Source organism: Anabrus simplex, chromosome 2, assembly GCF_040414725.1.
Source record: "Anabrus simplex isolate iqAnaSimp1 chromosome 2, ASM4041472v1, whole genome shotgun sequence".
NCBI classification, from domain to species: Eukaryota; Metazoa; Arthropoda; class Insecta; order Orthoptera; family Tettigoniidae; genus Anabrus; species Anabrus simplex.
Window position 1 is genome coordinate 573444879 of NC_090266.1, and position 25690 is coordinate 573470568.

General features: G+C 38.9%; 1 protein-coding gene across 2 annotated transcripts in view; it reads right to left on the minus strand.

Annotated features, from left to right (window-relative positions):
- Positions 1-25690, minus strand: part of LOC136864231 (protein SCAI) — a 286500-nt gene that overhangs the window by 163669 nt on the left and 97141 nt on the right. For both annotated transcript variants that reach the window (XM_067140962.2, XM_067140961.2), the window contains 3 exons: positions 20567-20660; positions 11968-12087; positions 11734-11887 (listed from right to left, as the gene is read on the minus strand). In XM_067140962.2, the coding sequence (XP_066997063.1) occupies positions 11734-11887; positions 11968-12087; positions 20567-20660 (368 nt within the window). The remainder of the gene's footprint in view (positions 1-11733; positions 11888-11967; positions 12088-20566; positions 20661-25690) is intronic.

The following is a 25690-nucleotide window of genomic DNA, read 5'->3' on the forward strand; positions in this document are numbered from 1 at the left end:
TTTTCGATATTTTGGTGACATTTGGACTTACATTCGTACCTCGTAATTGTAGTATGTCATCAGGATGTTAATTCTGGAATAAGATCATGGATTTATTAGGAGTACGTGAGTAGAGATGTATAATTCTGAATGGTATATTTTAATTCTGGAATAAGATCATGGATTTATTAGGAGTACGTGAGTAGAGATATATAATTCTGAATAGTATATTTAACCATCGAGACAAATTTAATGCAAGTAAGACTTGTTCTTGGACAATAGCATGTTCTTAAGTGATTTTCTGACTACGCGTTTTGTGATATAGTTATGGAGAATATTAGTCGTCGTAAAGTTGTAATTGTACTATGAATTTCTGGTGAATTAATATATGTGATAAGAGTCGTCTGATAGTGAATTATTATGTGTTTTGTGCGACAATATTTTTAATACGTGATATTGATGGTAGAAGGAATAGATGATAGTTCATCGAGAATGCTAAATTGTAGTCGCTTTGATAAAGTCTTCTGATGATGATAAGAATATGTCAATAGGCATACTCCAGAATTCTGTCTTAATTTTTAAGAATAAGCTTATCCTGTTGCAAGTTAAGGAAATCATTTATTCAAAGCCACGAATGTTTGTGTGAATCTTATTGGAAAGTGATTAAATTTGGATTAGATTCTCAGATAAATATCCTGATCAGACTATAGTTCGATACCAGGTGAACTCACTTTAATCGCACAAATTCTTAAGCACATGGAGACTTCATATTTTCAGTGATACCTCAGAATGAAATCCTATAATGTAAATATTTCTTCTTTAGAATTTTTCCTGTAGATAGTTTGTAGAATTAGTCAGATTTTCTAGTCAGTAGTTATGTATTGTAAATTTCAGATGTACGTGTTGTGTTGACAGATGGTATAATCCGCGATATTTTAGTTACATATAATTCACGATTTTTAACAGCATTTCAACGTCGATAAAGTTTTGATTTGATTGGTTCTTGAGGATTAATAATTTAGATTCTTTACAAATGACCACTTAACGATAACGTTTGATATTAGTTCTCATTAGGAGATAAGTGAGAATAATTTAGAGCAGATATACTCGACGTCTCGATTTAATTTTTACTTCATTTCTAAAATATTTTCAAGATACATGTAATGGTAATGAATATTTTAAGAACGTAACTTCACTAAAAATTTATTATGAGAAGAAGTAGATTTTGTAAATTTTAAATATTTTATATTCCAAACACTCCATTAAAATTCAATGTATTTTTCAGATTGTTCAATGAACTAGACCCATCAACTCATTTCTCAAGATTCAAAATTTAATACTGTTAAATTATAACGATGAAAAACAACATGTTCATAAATCTCATTTGTTTGAATTATTTTTATGTCATGTCAAGAATCATCAGTAATTTAATTTTAACGTAGCGATCATTTTCCATAATCAGAGATAATCAGGATGGCAAAAGTATTCTTTTTTTTAATAAACCATGTCATAATTCCAATTCAATATTGATTATTTCTTATTTCCGAACCTACTGTTTAATCCTGCCATTAGTATTTATTCAGCCAGTCAGATCATGTTCGAACTGAGCGCCCCTGGGGTGTCTCTTGTTCTCCGACTTGTCTATACGGGCGCAGTATGTATGTATGTATGTATGTATGTATGTATGTATGTTTAATATTATGTTGGAAAACTAGATAAATCATAAATAATTTTTGAAAGCAGTAAAGTGGGTTTTTTCCTCTATATTTTCAAATATAAGAATAATTCACCAATTTCATCACTGCCACACATTTCTCATCTTTTCTTTTCAGTCATCCATTTGCATTTCCAGTTATAAGGGAAGTATCACACATTTCATGCTAAAACCTATCTTGAAATTCCACTGGCAGGAGCGTCCGCCTCCGTAGTGTAACAGTTAGTGTTATTAGCTGCTGTCCTTGGAGGCCCAGGTTCGATTCCCGGTACTGCCAGGAATTTAAGAGTGGCAGGAGGGCTGGTGTGTGGTTGGAATGGTACATACAGCTCACCTTCATAGGGGGTGTGCTTGAAAAGAGCTGCACCATTTCGGGATGAGGACACGAGTTTGCCTTTTTACTGGCAGGAGCGATGTACCATACATAAGGCTATATCCAAAATATTAGCTGCCAGTTTAACCTGCCAGAACCTGAAATCAAAGCAATAAGCCTGAAATAGCAACTCAGCATGTTGTGAAAATGGACATCCCAGCTTTTAGTGGAATGGCACTAAGTTTGAAGACACTGACCAGGAAGATGCAAGATATAATGTCTTGCTACCAACATATGGTTTCAATCAGTGATAAAAGGAAAGCAATGTAACCAATGTTGGTGAAAACGCTCAATCTTTTTTCAACATGCACAATGCATAACTGCTTTTTTGCCATGATGTTCCTTTGTTTCCAGGCAATATTTCACAGGCACTATGATTTCAGGCAGTGGCAGTTCGTGACAAATGTTTTAGGGGATTCACAACATTTTTGTTCATAACATAGGTACATAAATCATTTCACTAGAAGTTCCTTTTAGCTACGGTTCCTTCTTCACACATAATATGGTAGAACCCCTGTAACCGAGGATAAATTTTATACGAGACTAATCTGTTAGTGTAGAACAAAAGTAAAATTCATAATAACTTTACTACACTGCAAATATTGAAGGATGCGAGCACTATTCTTGGTTTTTAAATAGCACAAAGTTCACCTGGGTGACGAGAAGCATAGAAATCATGTGTACCGCATTTACCAGTCAATTTTTTAAAATTATTGTTTTCAAATTGACTCCAAAAGTCTCCACGTTATCTCGGTTAATCAGGGATCTACTGTATTACATGTTAGTGATTCTCATCTCGCAAATTATAGACAGCACTACTCGAAACAATTCGTTTCAAAGTAGAAAAACACCTCTCTGGCTCCGCTGTTGTCATTGGGGTTGTGACAATTCGGAGTAATTGACATACTTGTGTGGAAATGTGTCCCTGTCTAGTTCATTGACAAGCAGAAACTGCAACATGGAAACAGCCCCATCAGCTTTCTGAAAGTAATTTCTCGTATACAATATTTCTAGTTCAGTCTTCAGCTGCATCTTTTTTAGGCAGGGATATATATGCGCCACTGTATTTAGTTCTCTTTCTGGAAAAGTCTGAACGGGTACCAAATACACGTACATCAACCAGACTAGAAGTCGGTGAGAATGGAATGAAAATCATTCTTCCATGTGAACAGTTATTACATCACATACTTCTTTAGCAGCTACTGAACAATCTGAGGATTTTCACCTCTTTTGAGCAAGTTGATCATTGGAGGATATATCGGTGTCCAAGTCTGTGGTGCAATCCCTGACTTTCTCAACATGTCTTTGGAATTCTGAAATATGTTCTTTCACTTTAACTGCATAACATTTATATTGGTATTATAAATTTACTCATTTGGGACAAGTAATTCAGGTTCCCTATAGGAATCATCATCTGAATCATCTGATGGCCAGGCAGGCATCAATTTTCGGTAATAAGACAAAGTCTCTCTTAGTGCATTGGCACTGCCAGTGGCTGCAAGTAGCCTATGCAGTGGCCTCCACGGTATGCACTAGCCATGCGTTTGGTGGGTGTGCTATTTACCAACTGATGAGCCCAACTTAGCACACTGGGGCGAAACGCTGACAACCAGGAACGAGTTACCTGGAAAATTTATAATGTCCAATCACGGACCATTTATATTGGTACTATAAACTTAACACAGTCGATTAATCTGGACAGTATATACCTATTTACATCGACTTGCTCATTATGTTTCGTAATCGATTCACGGTAAGCGGAATCCAGCTGCGTGGTGATATTGACACCGCCTAGCATAGAGAATTTAATACCCGCTCTTGTGTGCATGAGAATTTTCATATTTATTTATTTACACTTCTTTCTTTGTTGAACAATAAACAGGGCAAACAAAAAAAGCACATTCTTAGATCTACATCCACACAGCCACTTGCGTGTTTCGTACACTGCTCTCAAACTTACGCCTATATTTGTGTTTGTCAGTTTTTGTAACTTTTTCGATAATCAAATCTGGTCTGTCCGGTCCAAGCTTTTTAATTTCTAACTTATCCTGATAGGTTAATATATCGGTGGTTAAAATTACCTGAACTGAATTAATTTCCACTTACAGAAAGAATGCCATGTTCACATAAACCGTACAAACACAGAAGCAAAATGCAACAATCAAATTAATTTCACTTGTAAAGATTTTCCAGTCACAAGGTAAAGCAAACGTCTTCCCGCGATTACAAATACCTGTTCACAACGAGCTAGAAAATACCTATTCAGAATTACTAGTAAAATATGCTGGTAATGTAATACAATAGTAGCTCCTGGGAGGCTGTAGCTAACCATAATAGGGGAGGTGGCAGACCCTTGCAGTCAACTGTAATACTGCCACTGGTTTGAGGGTGGCACTAGACGACAAGGCACGTACCTTACGGTGCTCCTCGCTCATGGGAATATCTGTGCATAAAACATGACGTCATCTGCTTTGCGCATGCGTATAGTCTTCAGCACAACAGTGCAATATCCAGTGTGCTTGTTGCACTGAGTCAAAACGAACAACTGTCAACTTAACGGAGCTTCGACATAAGTCTAATGCTTATGATCGATTGTCAAAATCAGGTTGAAAAAAAGGAAAGTTCTAAATTATCCACAAATGCGTAAATATGTATTAAAACTAGGTGTTCACGTGCTCATGTGCTCCTGAGAGCCCACCGGCACGGATTTCAGGTCAGCTTGTACACCCGCTTGCAAACCAGCAATATTTTATCATGTTCCAGCACCTTGGAGATAAACTGACAGCAAACAAAATGTAATTTCAGGATGCTGTCTCTGTGGAAAAGCTCTTCATGAATGTTCTCAGCTGACAATATTTATGTTAGGAGGTAATAAAGAACCTTCCATTGCCAGAAAAAGGACTTATCCAATAGTGGAATGTTTTCCATTGGACAAGGAGGAATCTGCAGCAACTGCATAGTCTTGCCACAAGGAAAATTTTCTGGATTGTACATGGTCCAGGAATTGAAAAATAGGACCATTTTCTTCATAAAAAGGGTAAACCAGTGCTCATGATGGGATGCGTAATTGGGCCATATCGTTAACCGGTGAACATGCTAACATGCTCACATGAACAGAACGTTGCTTTAAAATTGTGGTGTTAAATTATTTGGTAAATAATAATAATATTTTAAATTTTTTTAAACCATAACCATAATAATTTAACTGTTGTTGTTTCTGTTTGATCCATTATTTCAACATGTCCAACATTGGAACATCATTTTTTCCTTACATTTTCTTGCGTGACTATATGCTGCACCATTAAATATCGTATCACATCACAAAGAACTCTGATATCTTGTCATTTTTCCTTCTCCTCCTCCTCATCATCAACTCCCCTTTTCCAGCTGATACCAGGTGGGGCCAAATATGGTTCCTCTCCATCTCATTTCTTGACCATTCCTCATCCAGCACTGTGTTCCTATCTAGGTTCCATTGTCTAATGCCTTTCTTCACCAAGTCCGTCCATCGCAATCCTGGTCTCCCTCATCCTCTCTTCAGTCATCTATCTTTCCAGTGCTTGTCTTGGTAGTCTTTCTTCATTCATCCACTTGGCACGTCCAAACCACCTCAATCTGTTCTGTTCCAGTTTGTCATTTAGTTTTTGCACATTTAGCTCTTTTCGCATCTCTGCATTTCTCACTATCCCTCCTTGTTTTCTGTACCGTTCACATCAGAGATTTCATTTCAGATGCTTATACTCTACTCTCATCCTCTGAGTCACAGTTCAGGTTTCTGCTGCATATGCCATTATAGGTAAATAATATGCCTTGTAAATTACTCCTTTAGCCTTCATTGGATCATCATTTTTTCCTTACTAATCTCCACATCCGATCCTAAAAGGCACTCCCCAGTTGCATCCTCGTACTGATTTCTATATCAAGTCTTCCATTTTCTGTCAGTTCTCTTCCCAAATATTTGAAGATTTCTACTATTTTCACTTCCTTGTATCCAATTTTGATAGCTCCTTTTCCTTCTTTACTTCCTCTGTTCATCACCATTGTCTTGCTCTTCACCATGATGATCTGCAATCCTTATTGTTCAATCCTCCTATTCAGTACATTCAGCTCTTGTCCCCCCCCTCATCAACTTTCAGGATAACTGAAGTTATATTTAATGTTGCCGACTAAAACGATGAAATTGTAACTAAATTTTTTGGGTAATTCATGTAATGACTCTAATACCTTGGTTAACAGGACTTTCTGATCCTTCTTTCCTTCTCTCATAATATGAGTATGGTTATATACTGCCTGATAAACGAAATGAAGCACCCAGAAGGGGAAGAGGAAACAAAATGAAACTTCACATGTTTAGAGGGTATGCGATGTCATTTCATTGATTACAAAATCAAGTCAAATACAAAGAACCTGGCAGTGCGAGCCCACATTAGTATGATACTGCACCCCCTCTGGCCTGGATGCATGCACCGATTTAGTTGGGAAGTGTGTCATAAAGCCGTTGTATCCTCTCCTGAGGCAAACCGGCCCACATCTGTTATAACTGGTCCTTGATACCCTGGATACTGGCACTGGGGCGGAGTTTACGTCTGAGCTGGTCCCAGAAGTTCTATTGGGGACAGACCTGGGGATCTTGCTGGTCAAGGAAGTACCTCAACATGATGCAGACAGTTCATAGAGACATATATTGTGCATGGACGATCATAGTCCTGTTGAAAAACTGCATCACAATACTGTCATAAGGGAGGTAACACATGACGCTGGATGTTCAAGATGTACCACTGTGCTGTCAGTGTTCCCTAAATCAGTCCCAGCTATGACCTGAAGTCATACCCGATGGTTCCCCACACCATGACACCAGGAGTAATACCGCTGTGCCTCTCCAAAACATTGGAAGAATGGCATCTCTTCCCAGGTCGCCACCATACTCACAGATGATTGAGACAGTACAGAATCTCAATTCACCGCTGAATGCAATGAGACGCCATTCATCAGCAGTCCATGCATCCGGTCACCGTACCACTCCAAACGCAGCTGTTTGTGTTGTGGTGTTAACAGCAGTCAACGCATGGAATGATAAAAACAACTAGTCCGGCTGCTGCTAGTCTCCAACCAATGGTGCGGGATGACACAGAATGTTGTAGGGAGTGTATTACTTGTTCTCAGATGGCAAGCACAGACGAGAAGGGGTTACAATGTGCTTGGTGCACTATACGGCGATCCTCCCTTGTGGTGGTCAGACATAGTCAACTGGAACCTTGATGAGTATGCCCTCGTGTTCCCATGCAGTCCAACATCAGGCCACTGTCACATCGGAATGCTCCATACAAATCTGGATACTGCACGATGCAACACCCTGCCAAATGGAGACCAACAGTAAGGACACTTTTGACATCTGTCAGGTGCTGATAATGCTGCATCACATTTCAGTTTCCTTAAAAGTGATCAACAACACTGTTCATGCACCTTACATACCCTATATACTACCCGCCGATGGAGTGTACGCGTACAAAATTAGATTGATAATCACCAGAAAACCCCCAGCTCCATGGCTAAATGGTTAGCATGCTGGCCTTTGGTCTAGAGGGTCCCAGGTTCGACTCCCGGCCGGGTCGGGGATATTAACCTTCATTGGTTGATTCCAATGGCTCGGGAGCTGGGTGTTTGTGCTATCCCTAACATCTCTTCAACTCGCACACCATAATAACACACAGTTACCTACACATAGCAGATGCCACCCACCCTCATTGGAGGGTCTGACTTACAAGGGCTGCACCCGGCTAGAAACAGCCACACAAAATTATTATTACCAGAAAAACCACACATGAAAGAGAAAAATACATTGTCAACTGACTAAACAAGAACGCATACAAAGCAGCCAACATTTTAAAAATATCAAGGTCAAATAGTAGCCTTAAGAACGCACATCACACTACAAAGACATCGGCAAATGCAAACCAAAACAAAAACCTTTTCCCCAATTCAGGAGTTAATGAACTCAAATGTCAAGAATCAGACTTCAATGCCGCTTATATTGGTCAAACAAATCTAAATTTCCATGCTACAAAGAACAGAAGAATCTGATTAAATACAATGGGCATTCAACCACCAGAGAGCTCATTGACGTCAACACAGATCTATAAATCTTGCAAATCGAAGATAGAAGTAAATCTTTGAACATTAAAGAGGCTATTGAAATTTACATTACCAGAAACGCCTGTCAGACCAGCCTCAATGATCACATACATTTAAAAAACTAACCCCTTTTTGCCTTAAGAAATTAATTTTCCGACCATATTTTTTGCTTTAGCACTTAATGAATCGAATGGGAGGCTACTCTGACTTAAATGCCTGGAATGTGGGCTAGGATATTCTATGTGTAGTAAATTCTCTGAATTTTTTGCAGTCTTTGCAAATTGTGACATTTTATCATTATCCTATCATTAAAAATTATGTCTTCTAAAGTACTTTTATGTCATCAAAATAATCAACTAACATTTACACTCTTATACACAAAATACATTATAAGATGAAGCAGCACCCCTGCACCCTTCTTCATTGTACAGAATCAATGCGCACACATTCCCATCGCCCCACCTACTTCCCCGCCCCTCTCCTCGAAACATATTTTTTGCCTACAGAATTTGTCCTCACCTCACTACTTAGTAATCAAAACCAGAGGTACAGAACTGGCATCAGTCCAAACACAGTTGCTGAAGATAATGGACAGCAGCTAAGATAAGTACATTAAATTTTCCATAATTTATTAAAGTGACAGTAGAGGACTAATATATTCATTATTTGTTCCTATCCGTTCTATAACATCAATTCATAATCACAGCCTAGTTTATCCAATGTAAACAATATTGCACATGATTTTAAGTGATTTGATAGAATCTGAGGGTGTTCTTGTAGAACGACATGTCATTCTTTGTTTAATAGTGTGTGGGTTTTTTTTTTTTCCACGCATGTTATAGTGTTATATATAATGTTTTGAACTAGTGTGTGTGACAGACTGGAGAGCTTTAAGTTACATTTACTAAGTCGATCCTGGAAAGTATGGCTTCCTTCTTAAAAAATCTTTTCCATACTTCAAAAATAAGAGTATGTAAGTCTAAAAGGAAAATGATCTAGATGGTGTTCTTTATTCATTATCCTGCTTCATTACCATTGGTATGTGATTGGAGGGGTTGTATGATAAAATAAGATAATGTAAAATCATCAGACTTGGTTAAATATGGACAGCCGCTGCTCTTATATTTATGTTGCTACCATTCGACATAACCAATAAGACAAAAAATTTAAATGTGGACATTGGAGTGATGAGAAAGCTTCCCATAATAGGAAATGTATCAAACTTTATTTTTCTCTATATGACATTAAGTATGTATGTTGCTGGCTTACAATCGAAGGAGTATCCCTTTCTAAGTTGTTGCGAGGCGATATGGAGAAAACGGATAGAGAATTTATTTCAGTCAAGAAAACTGCAATTTTAAAGGAAGAAAGAGAACTTTCTAAAATTACAATTTTCCTGCATTTACACTTTTCTATCAATTCCCTGGGAAGTGTAAAAGAGGGGTGTACTGTACGTATGTACGCAGTGAAGTCGCATTATGACCACATCATACTTGACACCGGCAACACACGTAGCTCATGAGAGGTGTCAGGTGTGGAGAGTTGGCATGGTGGGTATGCAAGTTGTACACTAGGCTACCTGCATAAAGATAGGTGGTAGCTGTCATGGGTAAAAGAGGGAATTTATTCAAGAAGCAAAAAAGGATGATTATTGGCTTTTGGGTAAAGTATATCTAAAACAGCACAGTTTGTGAACTGTCCACATCCTCCTGTGGTCAAAGTGTACTGTGAGTAGACAAATGGCACCACTGTGAATAACCAGCACGGAAACTGCAGAGCACCACACAGAACTGATGCGAGAGATGAACTTCAGTTGCAAAGATGTGCAAGGGCTAACATACATTCTTCTGTGGAGTAGCTGATTATCAAAATGAACTGGGGACTACCCAATGCTTATCTGTAACAACAGATCAGAGAACTTTGCTGCATACAGGTTTCTGAAGCAAACGGATGATCACTGAAAACAAAGGTGCATCAGTGGAATTGGAACTCATGTCAGTGTTTTCCGGGCTTGTAGGCCATGGTCCAGGAGCATGTGATGGTCCCAACGTTTCACCAAAGACTGCGTTCGGCATTATCGAGGGCTCCAACTGACTTCAATAGCAGCAAAGCTCTCAGTGAAATGAAGTGGTGGTGTAATTCCACTTCATTATATAGTGCAGGCTATAGAGCTCTGCTCACCTACTGGCCCGCCATGCTGGAGGGGCGGTCGCTGATTGGCTGTTCTTCGGCCATTGAAGTATTAATAAGGAGCCTGATGTACATCGACCTGCCTGATACAGCGAAGTTCAATGCTGTGTGTTGAGTGCCTATCCAGCCCGCTTAACATGCAGTTGTCACGTATAGTTATGCTTTTGACACTGATAAGAAGAGTCTTTGGGGCTGGCAAAACAGCACTAAACTTCACAATATCAATTTCCTTAAATAAGAAGGGTTCAGTGTGCCAAACAAAATATAAGCATTTCTTATTTGCTTTGGATAAATTTGAATGCATCAATCAAAACTTTTAGAATAACACATTCAATACAGCTCAAGAAACTCAAACTGCACTCTGGTTTTACAATGTGACAAGATTTTGATAGTTTTCTTCAAAAGAGAATATAAGACAGTGGCATTAAACAGAATTATTGGTGATTTGAATGTGTGTTTTTTCTTTTATATATTTTATGGTAAGGTCTTATGTTTTGTAATTTTAAGCATCTCCCTTTTTTCTATTATCATTGAAGAAGAGAAATGATCATTTCCTTGAATCATATACGATGATGAAATAAATTAAATTAGTAGTCACCATATACTAACTGTAAATCAATTGTATTGACAGGCAGACACTCATAAGTTATAAGTTAATAGTATTGAATAGTATTGAATATGTGGACCCTTCCTACACTATGATAGGCCGACACTTATTAGCCCTGTTTTCTTACAGGTTGTTAAATCATTGGTAGTCAATTTGGATCTAATACTAAATGAAAATGGTCAAGTTCATTAATACTGCAAGCACGCATGTATTGTTCCTATTTCTGCATTAGTGTAGAAATTTTGAATGTATACACAATTTGTTTTGTTATATTCCAAATACCCTTCATTTTTCAGACAGTTTTGCAGTTTGGATGGGGAACACCTGTGTGACTTATGAAGTATTACTTCATTTTTTTTGCTGCTTTTTATTTTACAACACACAAACCAAGACAGGTGTTGTGGCGATGATGGGATAGGACAGGGCTAAGACTGAGAAGGAAGTGGCCATGGCCTTAATGAAGCCTGGCATGATAATTCGAAACCATGAAAAACCATCTTCAATGCTACCAACATTGGTGTTTGATCCCCAATATCTCCGAATGCAAGCAAACTGCCACACGCCTCAAACTACGCAGCCACTTTGTATTATCAAGTCACTTTGTATTAGGTTTCTTTTGTAACTCTTTCCTGTTAGGTTACACATTGGATCTTATAAAATTATTTGAAAGACAGAATATACCAAATTTCATGCAAAGGTATATGGAAACATTTTCAAGAGTATATGTACGATAATTACCTGATGCCAGAAACACCATCACCTGACTAAAGGTTGGCTTGTATAGCAAATACTTGTGAGGATTTTCTCTCTTTAATGGCCTATCACCATTTTCTTGACAGGCTGACACGAGAGGATAAGCACCTTTGCCTCCAGGCAGAGAGTATCCCTTTTCCTAAAATATATGAACAAACACATCACTAACAATATCTTGCAAAACTTAATGCAACTGAGAATAATGGAAAAATGACATACCATAGCTACCCTTCCAGGTGCTGGTGAAGCATCATAGATGTGATTGAAGTCTTCCTGAGGTTCACGTTCCAACGTTTGCAGCATACGGAACATATCCATGGTCAGCTCACTAAACTTCACCTACAAAGGAACAAGCAGATATAGCCAAACATTAACAGAGATTCCTAAATGAAACTGACACTCAGATATGTGACTGATGATTGTTCATCTACTTAATCAGCCACAAAACTATATATAATACATGGCATGTAAGCAAATACACTAAGGGAACAACCTTACTCTTTCTCCCCTATTAATACTGAAGGTAGCGATTTATAGTCATTTTCTAATCATTGGGCTTGATTCAGTGTTACTAACCATACGGTTCAGGGACCCTACTTGCCGATAGGACTTCGCACAGTTACCGTTCATCTCGCATGTTGGCACTATGTAATAATTTTTTAAGTGACTTGCAAGATTATACGTACTGGCAATGCCCTGTTGTGAAAATCATTACTGTTACATTTCCAAGTCTAAATAAAGCATATTTCCTTTTTCTATAGGATTGTAAATCTATTTGGGTAATATAGGTAAGAAGAATTGCGCTTGTTCAGTATTTTTTAAAAATAACTGTCAAGATCTTCAGTCTGCTGAATCTAACAGTTATGAATTAACCGAATCAAAATTGAAAAGAGATGACCTTGGATGTTATATAAAATAAAATAAAAGACCAGGTATGGTTCATGGTGTGGGTCACTGTTGTCACGTCCTAGTCCGTGAACCATGGGCAACGGCTGAGTGGCCTAGTACGAGGTCCTGGGAGACGGGATACCAGTTGCTATGGAATGGCAGTGGGCATCTCGGACATATTCTGAGTCATGGCCCTCCTTGTGCTCGGGCGGCTAGGACTATACAATCCACCAGTGGTCCATAACCCGTCAGAGGAGAGATCCTCACTTGGATTATGTGTAAGTAGGGTAGCATCCTGCTTTATGAATTTACCGAGCTCAGAACATTTTAAGCAAGCTTCAGACCTATGAGAGTAATGTAGTCCCACTCCCATTTGACAGGCAAGGGACTCCTTGGAAACAAGTTTGCGAACGAAATGGAATTCAATGGGGAGCTATCAATATTGATGGGACATATGGAAGAAAGAAAGAACCGGCTGAGTCAGCAAAGAGGATGCATCTGGATGTGCTAGAAGTAAGTGATATTCGGGTGAGGGGAGATAACGAAGAAGAGATTATGAAGTGTACTTGACGGGTGTTAGAAAGGGAAGGGCAGAGTATGGGGTAGTGCTGTTTATCGGGAATACCACTGCACGCAACATAGTTTCTGTTAGGCATGTAAATGAGCGAATGATGTGGATAGATTTGGCACTTGGAGGAATTACGACGAGAATTGTCTCCGTGTATTCACCATGTGAGGGTGCAGATGAGGATGAAATGAACAAGTTTTATGAATCATTGAGTGACATCGTAGTCAGGGTCAACAGCAAGGATAGAATAGTGCCAATGGGCGATTTCAATGCGAGAGTTGGAAATAGAACTGCAGGATATGAAAGGGTGATTGGTACATGTGTGGAAGATATGGAAGCTAACAGGAATGGGAAGTGTTTGCTGGACTTCTATGTTAGTATGGGTTTAGCAGTTATGAATACATTCTTCAAGCATAAGGCTATTCACCGCTACACATGGGAGGCTAGGGGTACCAGTTCTATAACAGACTATATCTTAACCGACTTCAAATTCAGGAAATCTGTTAGGAATGTACGAGTTTTTCGCGGATTTTTCGATGATACACACCACTATCTATTCTGTAGTGAACTAAGTATCTCTAGGCCTAGGGTAGAAAGAGTGAAAAATGTCTGCAAACAAACAAGGGTAGAAAATCTCCAAGATGAGGAAATTAGACAGAAGTACATGGGTATGATTAGTGAGAAGTTTCGAACAGTAGACAGTAAGCAGGTTCAGGATATAGAAAGTGAATGGGTGGCATACAGGGATGCTGTAGTAGAAACAGCAAGGGAATGCCTAGGACAAACTGTATGTAAAGATGGGAAAGGCGAACATCTTGGTGGAATGATGAAGTGAGAGAAGCCTGTAAATGTAAAAAGAAGGCTTATCAGAAATGGATCCAAACAAGGGCCGAGGCAGACAGGGATTTGTACGTAGATGAACGAAACAGAACGAAACAAATAGTTATTGAATCCAAAAAGAAGTCGTGGGAAGATCTCGGTAATAACCTGGAAAGGCTACGCCAAGCAGCAGGGAAACCTTTCTGGACAGTAATAAAGAATCTTAGGAAGGGAGGGAAAAAGGAAATGAACATTTTTTTGAGTAATTCAGGTGAACTCCTAATAGATCCCAGGGAATCACTGGAGAGGTGGAGGGAATGTTTTGAACATCATCTCAACGTAAAAGGAAGTCTTCCTTGTGGTGCTGCGAACAGCCAAGCTCATGGGGAGGAGGAAAATGATGGTGATGAAATTACGCTTGATGAAGTGGAAAGGATGGTAAATAAACTCCATTGTCATAAAGCAGAAGGAATAGATGAAATTAGACCTGAAATGGTGAAGTATAGTGGGAAGGCAGGGATGAAATGGCTTCATAGAGTAGTAAAATTAGCGTGGAGTGTTGGTAAGGTACCTTCAGATTGGACAAAAGCAGTAATTGCACCTATCTATAAGCAAGGGAACAGGAAGGATTGCAACAACTACCGAGGTATCTCATTGATTAGTATACCAGGCAAAGAATCACTGGCATCTTGGAAGGGAGGGTGCGATCAGTAGTTAGAGGAAGTTGGATGAAAACCAGTGTGGTTTCAGACCACAGAGAGGCTGTCAGGATCAGATTTTCAGTATGCGCCAGGTAATTGAAAAATGCTACGAGAGGAATAGGCAGTTGTGTTTATGTTTCATAGATCTAGAGAAAGCATATGACAGGGTACCAAGGGAAAAGATGTTCACCATACTGGGGGACTATGGAATTAAAGGTAGATTATTAAAATCAATCAAAGGAATTTATGTTGACAATTGAGCTTCAGTGAGAATTGATGGTAGAACGAGTTCTTGGTTCAGGGTACTTACAGGGGTTAGACAAAGCTGTAATTTTTCACCTTTGCTGTTTGTAGTTTACATGGATCATCTTCTGAAAGGTATAAAATGGCAGGGAGGGATTCAGTTAGGTGGAAATGTAGTAAGCAGTCTGGCCTATGCTGACGACTTGGTCTTTATGGCAGATTGTGCCGAAAGCCTGCAGTCTAATATCTTGGAATTTGTAAATAGTTGCAATGAGTATGGTATGAAAATTAGCCTTTCGAAGATTAAACTGATGTCAGTAGGTAAGAAATTCAACAGAAGTGAATGTCAGATTGGTGATACAAAGCTGGACAGGTCGATAATTTCAATTATTTAGGTTGTGCGTTTTCCCAGGATGGTAATATAGTACCTAAGCGAGATTGAATCAAGCTGTAGTAAAGCTAATGTAGTAAGCTCACAGTTGTGATCAACAGTATTCTGTAAGAAAGAAGTCAGCTTCCGGACGAAACTATCTTTACATCGGTCTGTTTTCAGACCAACTTTGCTTTACGGGAGCAAAAGCTGGGTGGGCTCAGGATATCTTATTCATAAGTTACAAGTAACAGACATGAAAATAGCAAGAATGATTGCTGGTACAAAGAGGTGAGAACAATGGCAGCAGGGTACCCGAAATGAGGAGATAAAGGCTAATTTAGGAACGAACTCTATGGATGAGCTGTACGCATAAACAGGCTTCGGTGGTGTGGTCATGTGAGGCGAATGGAGGAGGATAGGTTACCTAGGAGAATAATGGACTCTGTTATGGAGGGTAAGAGAAGTAGAGGAAGATCAAGGTGACGGTTAGACTCAGTTTCTAACGATTTAAAGATAAGAGGTATAGAACTTAAGGAGGCCACAGCATTAGCTGCAAATAGAGTAAATTCACAGAGGCTTACAGACTGAACGCTGAAAGGCATAACAGTCTATAAAAATGATGTATGTATGTATGTATGTATGTATGTATGTATGTATGTATGTATATATGTATGTATGTAGTCAGTTTATGTGCCAGTAAGTCTACCTACATATGGCTGGTGTATTTGATGACCTTCAAATACCACCAGTCTGAGCTGAGATTGAACCTGCAAGCTCGGGTTCTGAAGGCCAGTGCTGTATCGTCTGAGCCACTCGATGCCAAGTGAATGGAAAACCTTTGAAAAACACCGAATAATGCTGTCTGTACAACTTCAACAAATCTCTAATATTTGAGGGAACAGGATCTAGGATTTAGTCTCCTTCTGTGATGTGATTTGGGCTGTCTGGACTAGCACTCCCTGATTGCCTAGTCTTTAAATTAGACATAGGTCCTATACTTGTGAAAATTGATCAGCGTTGATCGTAGGAGGAGAAAATTCAGAGATATGAATTTTTCCATGTTAGCAGAAATCTCATTCCAACTTAGTGAATCTACTGATACTATATAGACTTGTACCAAATGCCATGGATTTGAACTAAACTTAGTTCTTCGTCCAGAATAATTACTGAATATCTCACAAGCCGTAAGCTTGTTTCATCTCACCCTGATCCGACAGCATCACAACAGCTAAGTCTGTGTTGAAGCGAAAGCACACTGTACGAAAATAACTATGTCTCGAAGCGAGCACTCACTGTCTCAAAAATCAATAAAGTAGTTGGCGTTCTGGTAGTGATGTGTGTTGTGTGCGAGTCGAGGGTTGCTCTGCGTTAGATAAATATATCACCGGGCTCTCCCCACTCTTGATAAAAGCTCAATACCAAATCACAATATAACGAAGCATCTGATTCGTAGATCGCATTATCATCCCCCTCTCTTCATTCCCGACAAGTAACCAGTAGGCGTGGCGATGATGTAGTCTGCTAGCCTTGCATGCAGGTCGCTGTGTATCACCTTTGCTCACGAGTTTAACCCTGTGAGTCATGCAACTTTCACGCTTCAAGAATAACTTTTCCGTGTACACAAGTACGAGATGAAATGACAACTCTGTCTCAACATTGACCATATTGACAGTACATAATGAATTCCTATCCTACATAATATTATAATTTAAATAATAAATGATGTTCTAATATATACAATATGATTCCAAAATCCTTATTTACAAATGATTGAAGTTGAATTAATATGTCATATAAATAATTGCCAATGGCGGATAATCTTGATATCGAGTGATATCGCATAAAAGTATGGCTGGAGAAGCCTGGACGGTTACAGCATCACTTGTGCCCATATGGCCAGTCCGAAAATTTTGAAACCAATTATAAACTATTCTAATTGAAGGTGCAGAGTCACCATAATGTTTATCAAGCTTCTCTTTAGTCTCCTGAGGCGTTTTGGCTTTCATAAAGTAATGTTTAATCACCACACAAAATTCTTTTTCATCCATTTCTTGAAAATCGCTCGACTTCCTTGATTCACACGATTGCCAAACACAAAGAAATAGACCAATATGGCTAAAACTTTGTGTGCGTTCATTCAAAAGATGCTACTAACTAACGATGACCTCGATAGCGCCGGTGGTGCCATCTCTCGGACTTTGCACGGACTTTTCAAACCACCTTCGTACAGCCAAACTGTTTTCAGTAACATTTGAACCCTACTCATTGGACTCCTACATGTGCAGATCTGCTTGCAAGGAACTTGTACAATGCTGCAAACTCAATCTTTTTTTTCTCTGAGCGATTGTATATACCAGGGCCATCCAGCCACTGCGCTCTGAGAGCGCGCCCGCGCTCGGGGAGCACTGGGCAGTCAGACTAGCGCTCCTTCCCCTACCACCCCTACAGTGTGGCAGCGAGGAGACCTGAGACGGACAATGTTCGGACCGCGCTGCCTAGATACATGCGTACAGTCATGCGTCTGACAGCTTTTGTGGGTTTCTTGACATCATATTGACAGGGCTGCTTTGCCATAACAAATATACCACATGTACAAATGGAAAGATACTCCAATGTATGGAATATGCAGGAAACAAAATGAAGTGTTAAGTAAAGAATACAGTAATGTGATTTATTCAAAACTGAAATTTGAACATATCTGAGAGGCAAATTCAACAAAATTATACCAATATGAACAGTTAGTACAGACCTTGAGTGACTTTTGCTCTGTTGTTTTTACGAGCTTTTACTTTTGGAGCAAACAATCTTCTCCAAATTGAGTAGGCCTACAATATTTCTGGACACAGCTGTTCTTAAACAACTGCGCAAGTTTCTATCGCTCATCGTTGCACGATGTTTACTTTTGATACGCTTAAGAACTGAAAAGAAACGCTCACACATGTACGTTGAGCCGAACATTGACAGAACTATACATGCATGTTTATACAAAAGGGGACATTCTTCTTGTGGAAAGCCACTGTAAAATTCTTCTTAACTTTGTGACAGTGGAAAGCGGCCCTTAAGACGAACATTGCACTGCAGTTCAAACAACTAATTGAAATAGCTGTGAAGCACTGTCTGTACTAAGACAAAATGGTCGAACAAATACATCTAACACCCCTTGGAGTTCTCATAATTCTGAAAATCTGGCAAATTACCTGCCAGTACTCATCAAAGTCAACACCTTATTTCACCGTTTCAAGCAATGGAAAATGTCCTGTGTTCCTTGCACGCAACTGGTTTTCCCACAAAATCAATTTTCTTTTGAACGCTTGAATTTTTTCCACCAAATCGCTTTTCGCCCTGAAGTGAACTGTTCAAAGTATTCAGATGGGCAGTAAAATCACTTAAAAAGGCCAAGTCCGCCACCCATGAGCAAAAGTACTTCGCGCCGCCCTTTCATGTCATAAAAAGTATCTATCGCATTCCGCAAGCAAAAAAATTGGATGAAGCACCTTCGCCTTGCTCAGCCATCTTACTTCTGCATGGTATGGGATATCCGGATACTCCGCTTCGATGTCATCCAAGAACTCTTGGAATTTCATTTTTTTTGTAGGTATTTGCTTAACGTCGCACCAACGCAGATAGGTCTTATGGCGACGATGAGACAAGAAAGGCCCAAGAATGGGAAGGAAGCAGCCGTGGCCTTAATTAAGGTATTAATAAAGGTACAGCCCCAGCATTTGCCTGATGTGAAAATGGGAAACCACGGAAAACTATCTTCAGGGCTGCCGACAGTGGGATTCGAACCCACTATCTCTCGATTGTGAGCTCACAGCCGCGCGCCCCTAACCGCATGGCCAACTCGCCCGGTACACTCTGAATTGACGGTGCACGAGTCCATGGGAAAGAAGAAAATTTACCATTCGCACAACTGTTTCCATTATGTCTAAGTTTGACGACTTTTGCACAGATTTCCTCCTGGTGTACCAAGCACTGGATCGCCGCCATTAGGGTACTACCACTCTCGCCCCTTTTTTATTTTACATAGCTGAGGAACCCTGTGCGTAGACCACGTAAAGCAGGAGCTCCATCCGTCGTTACACTCGTCAACCGCTCCCATTTTAATCCCATTGACTCAAAATCACCCTTCACTGCTTGGAAAATATCAAAACCGGTAGTGGTATCTTTGAGGGCTACCAAGTCTAGGAAATCCTCGGTGACTCGAAGATAGTCATCCACCCCTCGAATGAAAATAACTAGTTGAGCTGTGTCCCCAATGTCGGTTGATTCTTCGAGGGAGATGGAAAAGGATACAAAATTTGCAGCCTTCTCCATTAATTGCTGTTCCATATCAACGGCCATATCGTCTATTCTGTGAGCCACAGCTTGAGGAGAAAGATTTTTGTCAAATTTCTCAACTGGCTCCAAACGACAAATACATGCCACCACGTCCATTCGGCACTCCTTGATTACAGTCACTTCCATGAATAGTTTCCCAGCTTTGGCAATTCACGGCAAAACATTTGTAGCTGGCTCGTAAATTGGGTCCACCAACATCACTCTCCTCAATCTCCTGTCAGACAAAAATACAGCAAGTCACAATTTTAGTGTTCTTCAGATAATTATTCAATCATTTCTTCATTCCCGTTTGTAAACAGGCATTTTAAAATTAAAACAATAATACTTACAGAACAGTGCTGTTTGAAATTTACTTTCAATTCTTTCAACTTCGATTGGCGACTGTCAAATCACCGTAATCATCCATGTGGTTGCACTGTAGTGCCGTTCCAAATTGTGTCTTTTTAAACACATTAAATCTCGGTGGCACACTATATATTTGGCGCGCCCTTTATAAGCTGTACAGAAAAATGAAATATCCCATCCTGCTTTAAAAGCTGCCGCTTCACCACTCCCTTTTTTTTGTATGATGTACAGTCATGACAACCGCGAAACTGATTTAGTTACACGCTGTCAACAAAGTGCTTCAGCGCAGCGGGCAGACCGCTAGCTCAGCCAACTAAGCCCCTCCCACTACTAACGAAACTAACTTTCCCCAAAGCGCTCGGAGCACTGGCTTAGAGCGCGGCCAGAGCGCTAGCGCTCAGGGATCGCTGTTTGGATGGCCCTGGTATATACAGATATAAGCCAAACCATAGTGTAGAATTAAGGCTTAAAACTGATGTCAGTAATAACCACAAAGTACAGTTAGTCTCATTTCGATATGAAGGACTAATATTAGCTTACCTGATCATTACAATTACCAACTATAAGAATTTCTTGTAGAGTCAAGTTCATGATGGGAGATTTTTCCACAGGTGGAGTCGTTAAAGGGCTTAACCTGAAACAAAAGAAAACTACTGAAGAAAAGAAGTTTTGATGTATAGGATTAAGTTTTGCATGGCAGTTTTACACATATTGCATATGGCATTGCATTAAAACATTATCTGAAAATTCTTAAAGTATAAAAACTCTCATAAAAATTGAGTTTCATTTACCGCAGAAATTCCTTGTAAACCATGTTTGCGGTATTAACTTTTGGGGCTAAGACGTCCATATGACATAAAACTGTACATGTCAGAAACAGTCTTCTCCCAAGTGTCCGGTTCCATGGCTAAATGGTTAGTGTGCTGGCCTTTGGTCACACGGGTCCCGGGTTCGATTCCCGGCAGGGTCGGGATTTTCAACCTGTATTGGTTAATTTCGCTGGCACAGGGGCTGGGTGTATGTGCCGTCTTCATAATCATTTCATCCTCATCATGACGCGCAGGTCGCCTACGGGAGTCAAATCAAAAGACCTGCATCTGACGAGCCGAACTTGTCCCCGGACACTCCCGGCGCTAAAAGCCATATGCAATTTCATTCTTCTAAGTCGAAAAATAAATACATGTTCCTTTATTTTTAAAGGAGATTCCAAATATCTATTTCCACATCTGTAACATCTTCAGGTTTTGAGATATACATAAGTATCCCATAAAAAGAATTCAAACCCCTGATCAGTCCTTCCCCCACCCCCACCCCATCCAAGTGTATTTTCTGAAAACAAAAATACATGTTTCTTTTAGACATGATACGGTATAGGCTTTTGGGCTTATGTTGTGCCAAGAAAATAAGGTGAAATTCTTAACGTTTCGCAGAGAAATGTGCTCTGCGTCCTCAGAAGAAATCTCGGCTGTCCTCGAGAAAGGCTTTGAATTTGGACGTTATAACATAAGTGGAAATGGTAGGTTCATTCTCCACCAGATGGCCCCCAGGATGTGGCACAAGGCTAGCACTCGAAGTGGAAGCTGACCGAACCATCATAATCAGACTAAGTGGTTCACATAACGTGTTTACAGAACATATGACATTGACAGGTGTATGATATAGACACAAGCCTGGGATGAAACATCTGACGACGAGGAACGCACGAATTTGGAAAAAACACCGAGACAAAATAACAATAGTGAAGGGACAGGGAAGGGAACTACCTACGTAAATTCTTAATGGCTGGCAACCAGGTATTACTTAATTGATAGCCGGTGTCCCTGTAGAAATTGTTAGGATTTCTATTTATTTCCACAGCTTCCCATATAATCCTGGACCTGTAGTGTCTGATGTGGGTAAGAGCACAAACATCTTGGAACATGACATCATGACCCGATGATAGAGCGTGCTCAGTTATTGCCGATTAGTCTGGTTGGTTGAGACGAATATTACGTTCATGTTCTTTGATACGGGTACCAATGGATCGGCATGTTTGGCCGATGTATACCTTACCGCACGTACAGCGAATTTCGTATACCCCAGGATGTAAAATTGGGGATAATTTGTCCTTGGTTTTACTCAGACTGTGAGCAATTTTAGTGGCGGTGCCAAACACTGTTTTTATATTGTGTTTGCAGAGGACCTTGGCAATTCGATCTGTGGTGTTGTCTGTAAATCTGTAAATTTTTTCACTTCCTTTCACACTCCCAACTTAAGTGAATTTTCTAAAAACAAACAGTACCCGTTTCTTTAAAATAGCTTCCAAATACGAATTATCACGACAGAAATATCTTTAGTTTTTGAGATATATGTATCCTCGTAAAAGGAATTAATCTCCGTTTTCATCCCCAACCTTACCAAGTTGATTCTCCCCCACCCCCCCAAAAAATGTGTGTTCCTTTATTTTTAAAGGGGATTCTAAATACCAGTTTTCACGTGAGTCTTCCAATTTTCCAATTCTTTCACCCCCCTCCCCCATTAAGGGTTTTTTCTGAAGACAAAAGAACACGTGTTTCCTTATTTTTAAGGAGATTCCAAATACCAATTTTCACGTCTGCAACATGTTAAGTTTTTGAGATATACTGTAGATATGCTAATTTTATAAATTCACCCCCTTTTTCAGTTCCCCTTAAGTGAAAATTCCAAAAAAAATGTTTATGTTTGCTTACTTTTACAGGAAATTCCAAATACCAGTTTTCAAATCTGTAATATGTTACGTGTCTGAGATAATTTGCAGATATAATTTTTTTTTTAATTCACCCCGTTTGTTACTCCTGTTCACCCCTTCTTCATCGGATTATCCAAAAACACAAAAATACGTGTTTCTTTATTTTTAAAGGAGATTCCAAACACCAATTTTTACATCTGTAAATTTTAAGTTTTTGAGATATAGATATCCTCGCTTTAAAAATTCACCCCCCTTTTCACCCCTTAGTGATGGAATATCCAAAAATCCTCCCTTAGTGAGCACCTACACCCTAATACAAATGTATCTGCAAAATTTCATTTCTTTATGTCCAGTAGTTTTGGCTTGTTGATGATGAATCATTCAGTCAGGAGATGTTATCTATATATATAAAATAACTTGTCCTTACTGACTGACTCACTGACTGACTGACTGCTTCATCAACGCCGAGCCAATACTACTGGACATAAATAAATAAAACTTTGGGCATAGATTCATATTAAGATGTAGGTGCTCGCTAAGAGAGGATTTTTGGATATTCCTTTGCTAAGGGGGTGAAAAGGGGGTTCAAATTACAAAATGAGTGTATCTATATCTCAAAACTTCGAAGGTTTACAGATGTAAAAATTGGTATTTAGAAACTCCTTTAAAAATAAGGAAACACGTATTTTTTTGTTTTCAGAAAATCTCAATAGGAGGGGTGAAAAACGGTGAAAAAGGGGTTGAATGCCTTTAATAAGAATACCAGTACTTATATCTCAGAAACTGAAGATATCACAGACCTGAAAATTGGTACTTTTGATCCCTTTTAAAAATAAAGAAACAATTTTTTTGCTTTTGGAAAATCCAAATTGTGGGGGTGAAAAGGGGGTGGAATTTCATAATGACTTTATCTATATCTCAAAACTTTAAATGCTTGCACATGTCAAAATTGATATTTAGAATCACCTTTAAAAATAAAGGAACACATTTTTTTGTTTTCTGTAAATCCCAATAGGAGGGTTGTAAAAGGGTGAATAATAGGTTGAATGCCTTTAATGAGGATACTTATATCTCAGAAACTGAAGATATTACAGACCTGAAAATAGGTATTTTGGATCTCTTTTAAAAATAAAGAAACAATTGTTTTGCTTTTGGAAAATCCAATTAATGTGGGGGGGTGAAAAGGGGGTGAATTTTTAAAATGGGTGTATCTATATCTCAAAACTTCTAAAGTTAAGAGATGTAAAAATTGGTATTTAGAATCTCTTTTAAAAATAAAGAAACACGTATTTCTTTGTTTTCGTAAAATCCAAATGGGAAGGGTGGAAAAGGGGGAAAAATGGGTTGAATGCCTTTAATGAGGCTACTTATATTTCAGAACCTGAAGATATTACAGACCTGAAAATTGGTATTTGGGATCTACTTTAAAAATAAAAAAGCAGGTATTTTTTCGTTTTTGGATAATCCAAAAATGGGGGTTGAAAAGGGGGGTGATTTTTAAAATGAGTGTGTCTACATCTTAAAAAACTTTAAAAGTTTACACATTAAAAAATTGGTATTTAGAATCTCCTTTAAAAATTAAGGAACACGTGTTCTTTGTTTTCTGTAAATCCCAATAGGAGGGGTGTAAAAGGGTTGAATCCCTTTATGAGGATACATATATCTCAGAAACTGAAGATATTACATAACTGAAAATTTGTATATGGGATCTCCTTTAAAAATAAAGAAACACGTATTTTTTGTTTTTGGAAAATCCAATTAATGGCGGTTAAACTGGAGTGACAAATTGGGGTGAATTTTTTGAAAGACTATTTCTACAGAATATCTGAGAAAGGTAAAACGTTACAGACATAAAAAGTGGGTACTTGTAATTTCCTGTAAATGTAAAGAAACATAGGTGATTTGTTTTTGGATACTCCCCTTAAGGGGAAATAAAAAGGGGTGAAATTTTAAAATGAGAACTTCTGCAGTACATATCAAAAAACTTAACATGTTACAGAAGTGAAAATGGTATTTTTACCTCTATTAAAAACAAAGAAACGTGTATTTTTAGTTTTCGGAAATACCACTTGGTGGAAGTGGGGTGTGTGTAAAAATAACTGAAAATGGTATCGATTTCTTTTAATTACGCTACAGATATCTCAAAAATGAAGATGTTACAGACGTGAAATTTGTTGTTTGGAATCTGCTTTAAAAGTAAAGAAACACGTATATTCGGAAAATCCAATGAAGGGGGCGGGGGGTGAAAGAATTGAAAAATTAATTTAATCGTATAAGAATTTATACATCTAATAAAAACTAAAGTTGTTACAGACGTGGAAATTGGTATTTGGCTCTCCTTTAAAAACAAAGAAAACGCGTTTTGAAGAGGAAGCCATCTTGGGCGGCGGGAGTGAAAAGGAGTTGAATTCCTTTCATGAGGACACACAAATCAAAAACTGAAGAATTTAAGAGTCATGACAATTGGTATTTAGAAGATCATTTACTATTAAAGAAACAAGTATTTTTTGCCGGATAATTCACCTGCGGCCGGAGGGGGGGAGGGTGAAAGGAAGTGAAAGGTGAATTATTTTTATGGGGATACTTATATCTCAAAACTCAAAGGTAATACAGTAGACGTGAACATTGGTGTTTGGAATCTCCTTTAAACATAAAGAAACACGCCTTCTTTTAATTTTTCATTGGGGGGGAGGTTAATAAAATTAACGGCTGTGGTGTGTAAAAGGAGGTGAGACCAATTGATTTTACTGTTCATAATGTACTTATAAGGAGCCTCCGTTTCTCACTCGGCAGCGCGCCGGCCTCTCACAGCTGGGTTCCGTGGTTCAAATCCCGATCACACCATGTGATATTCATGCTGGACAAATCGGAGGCGGGACAGGTTTTTCTCCGGATACTCCAGTTTTCCCTGTCATCATTCATTCCAGCAACACTGTCCAATATAATTTCATTTTGTT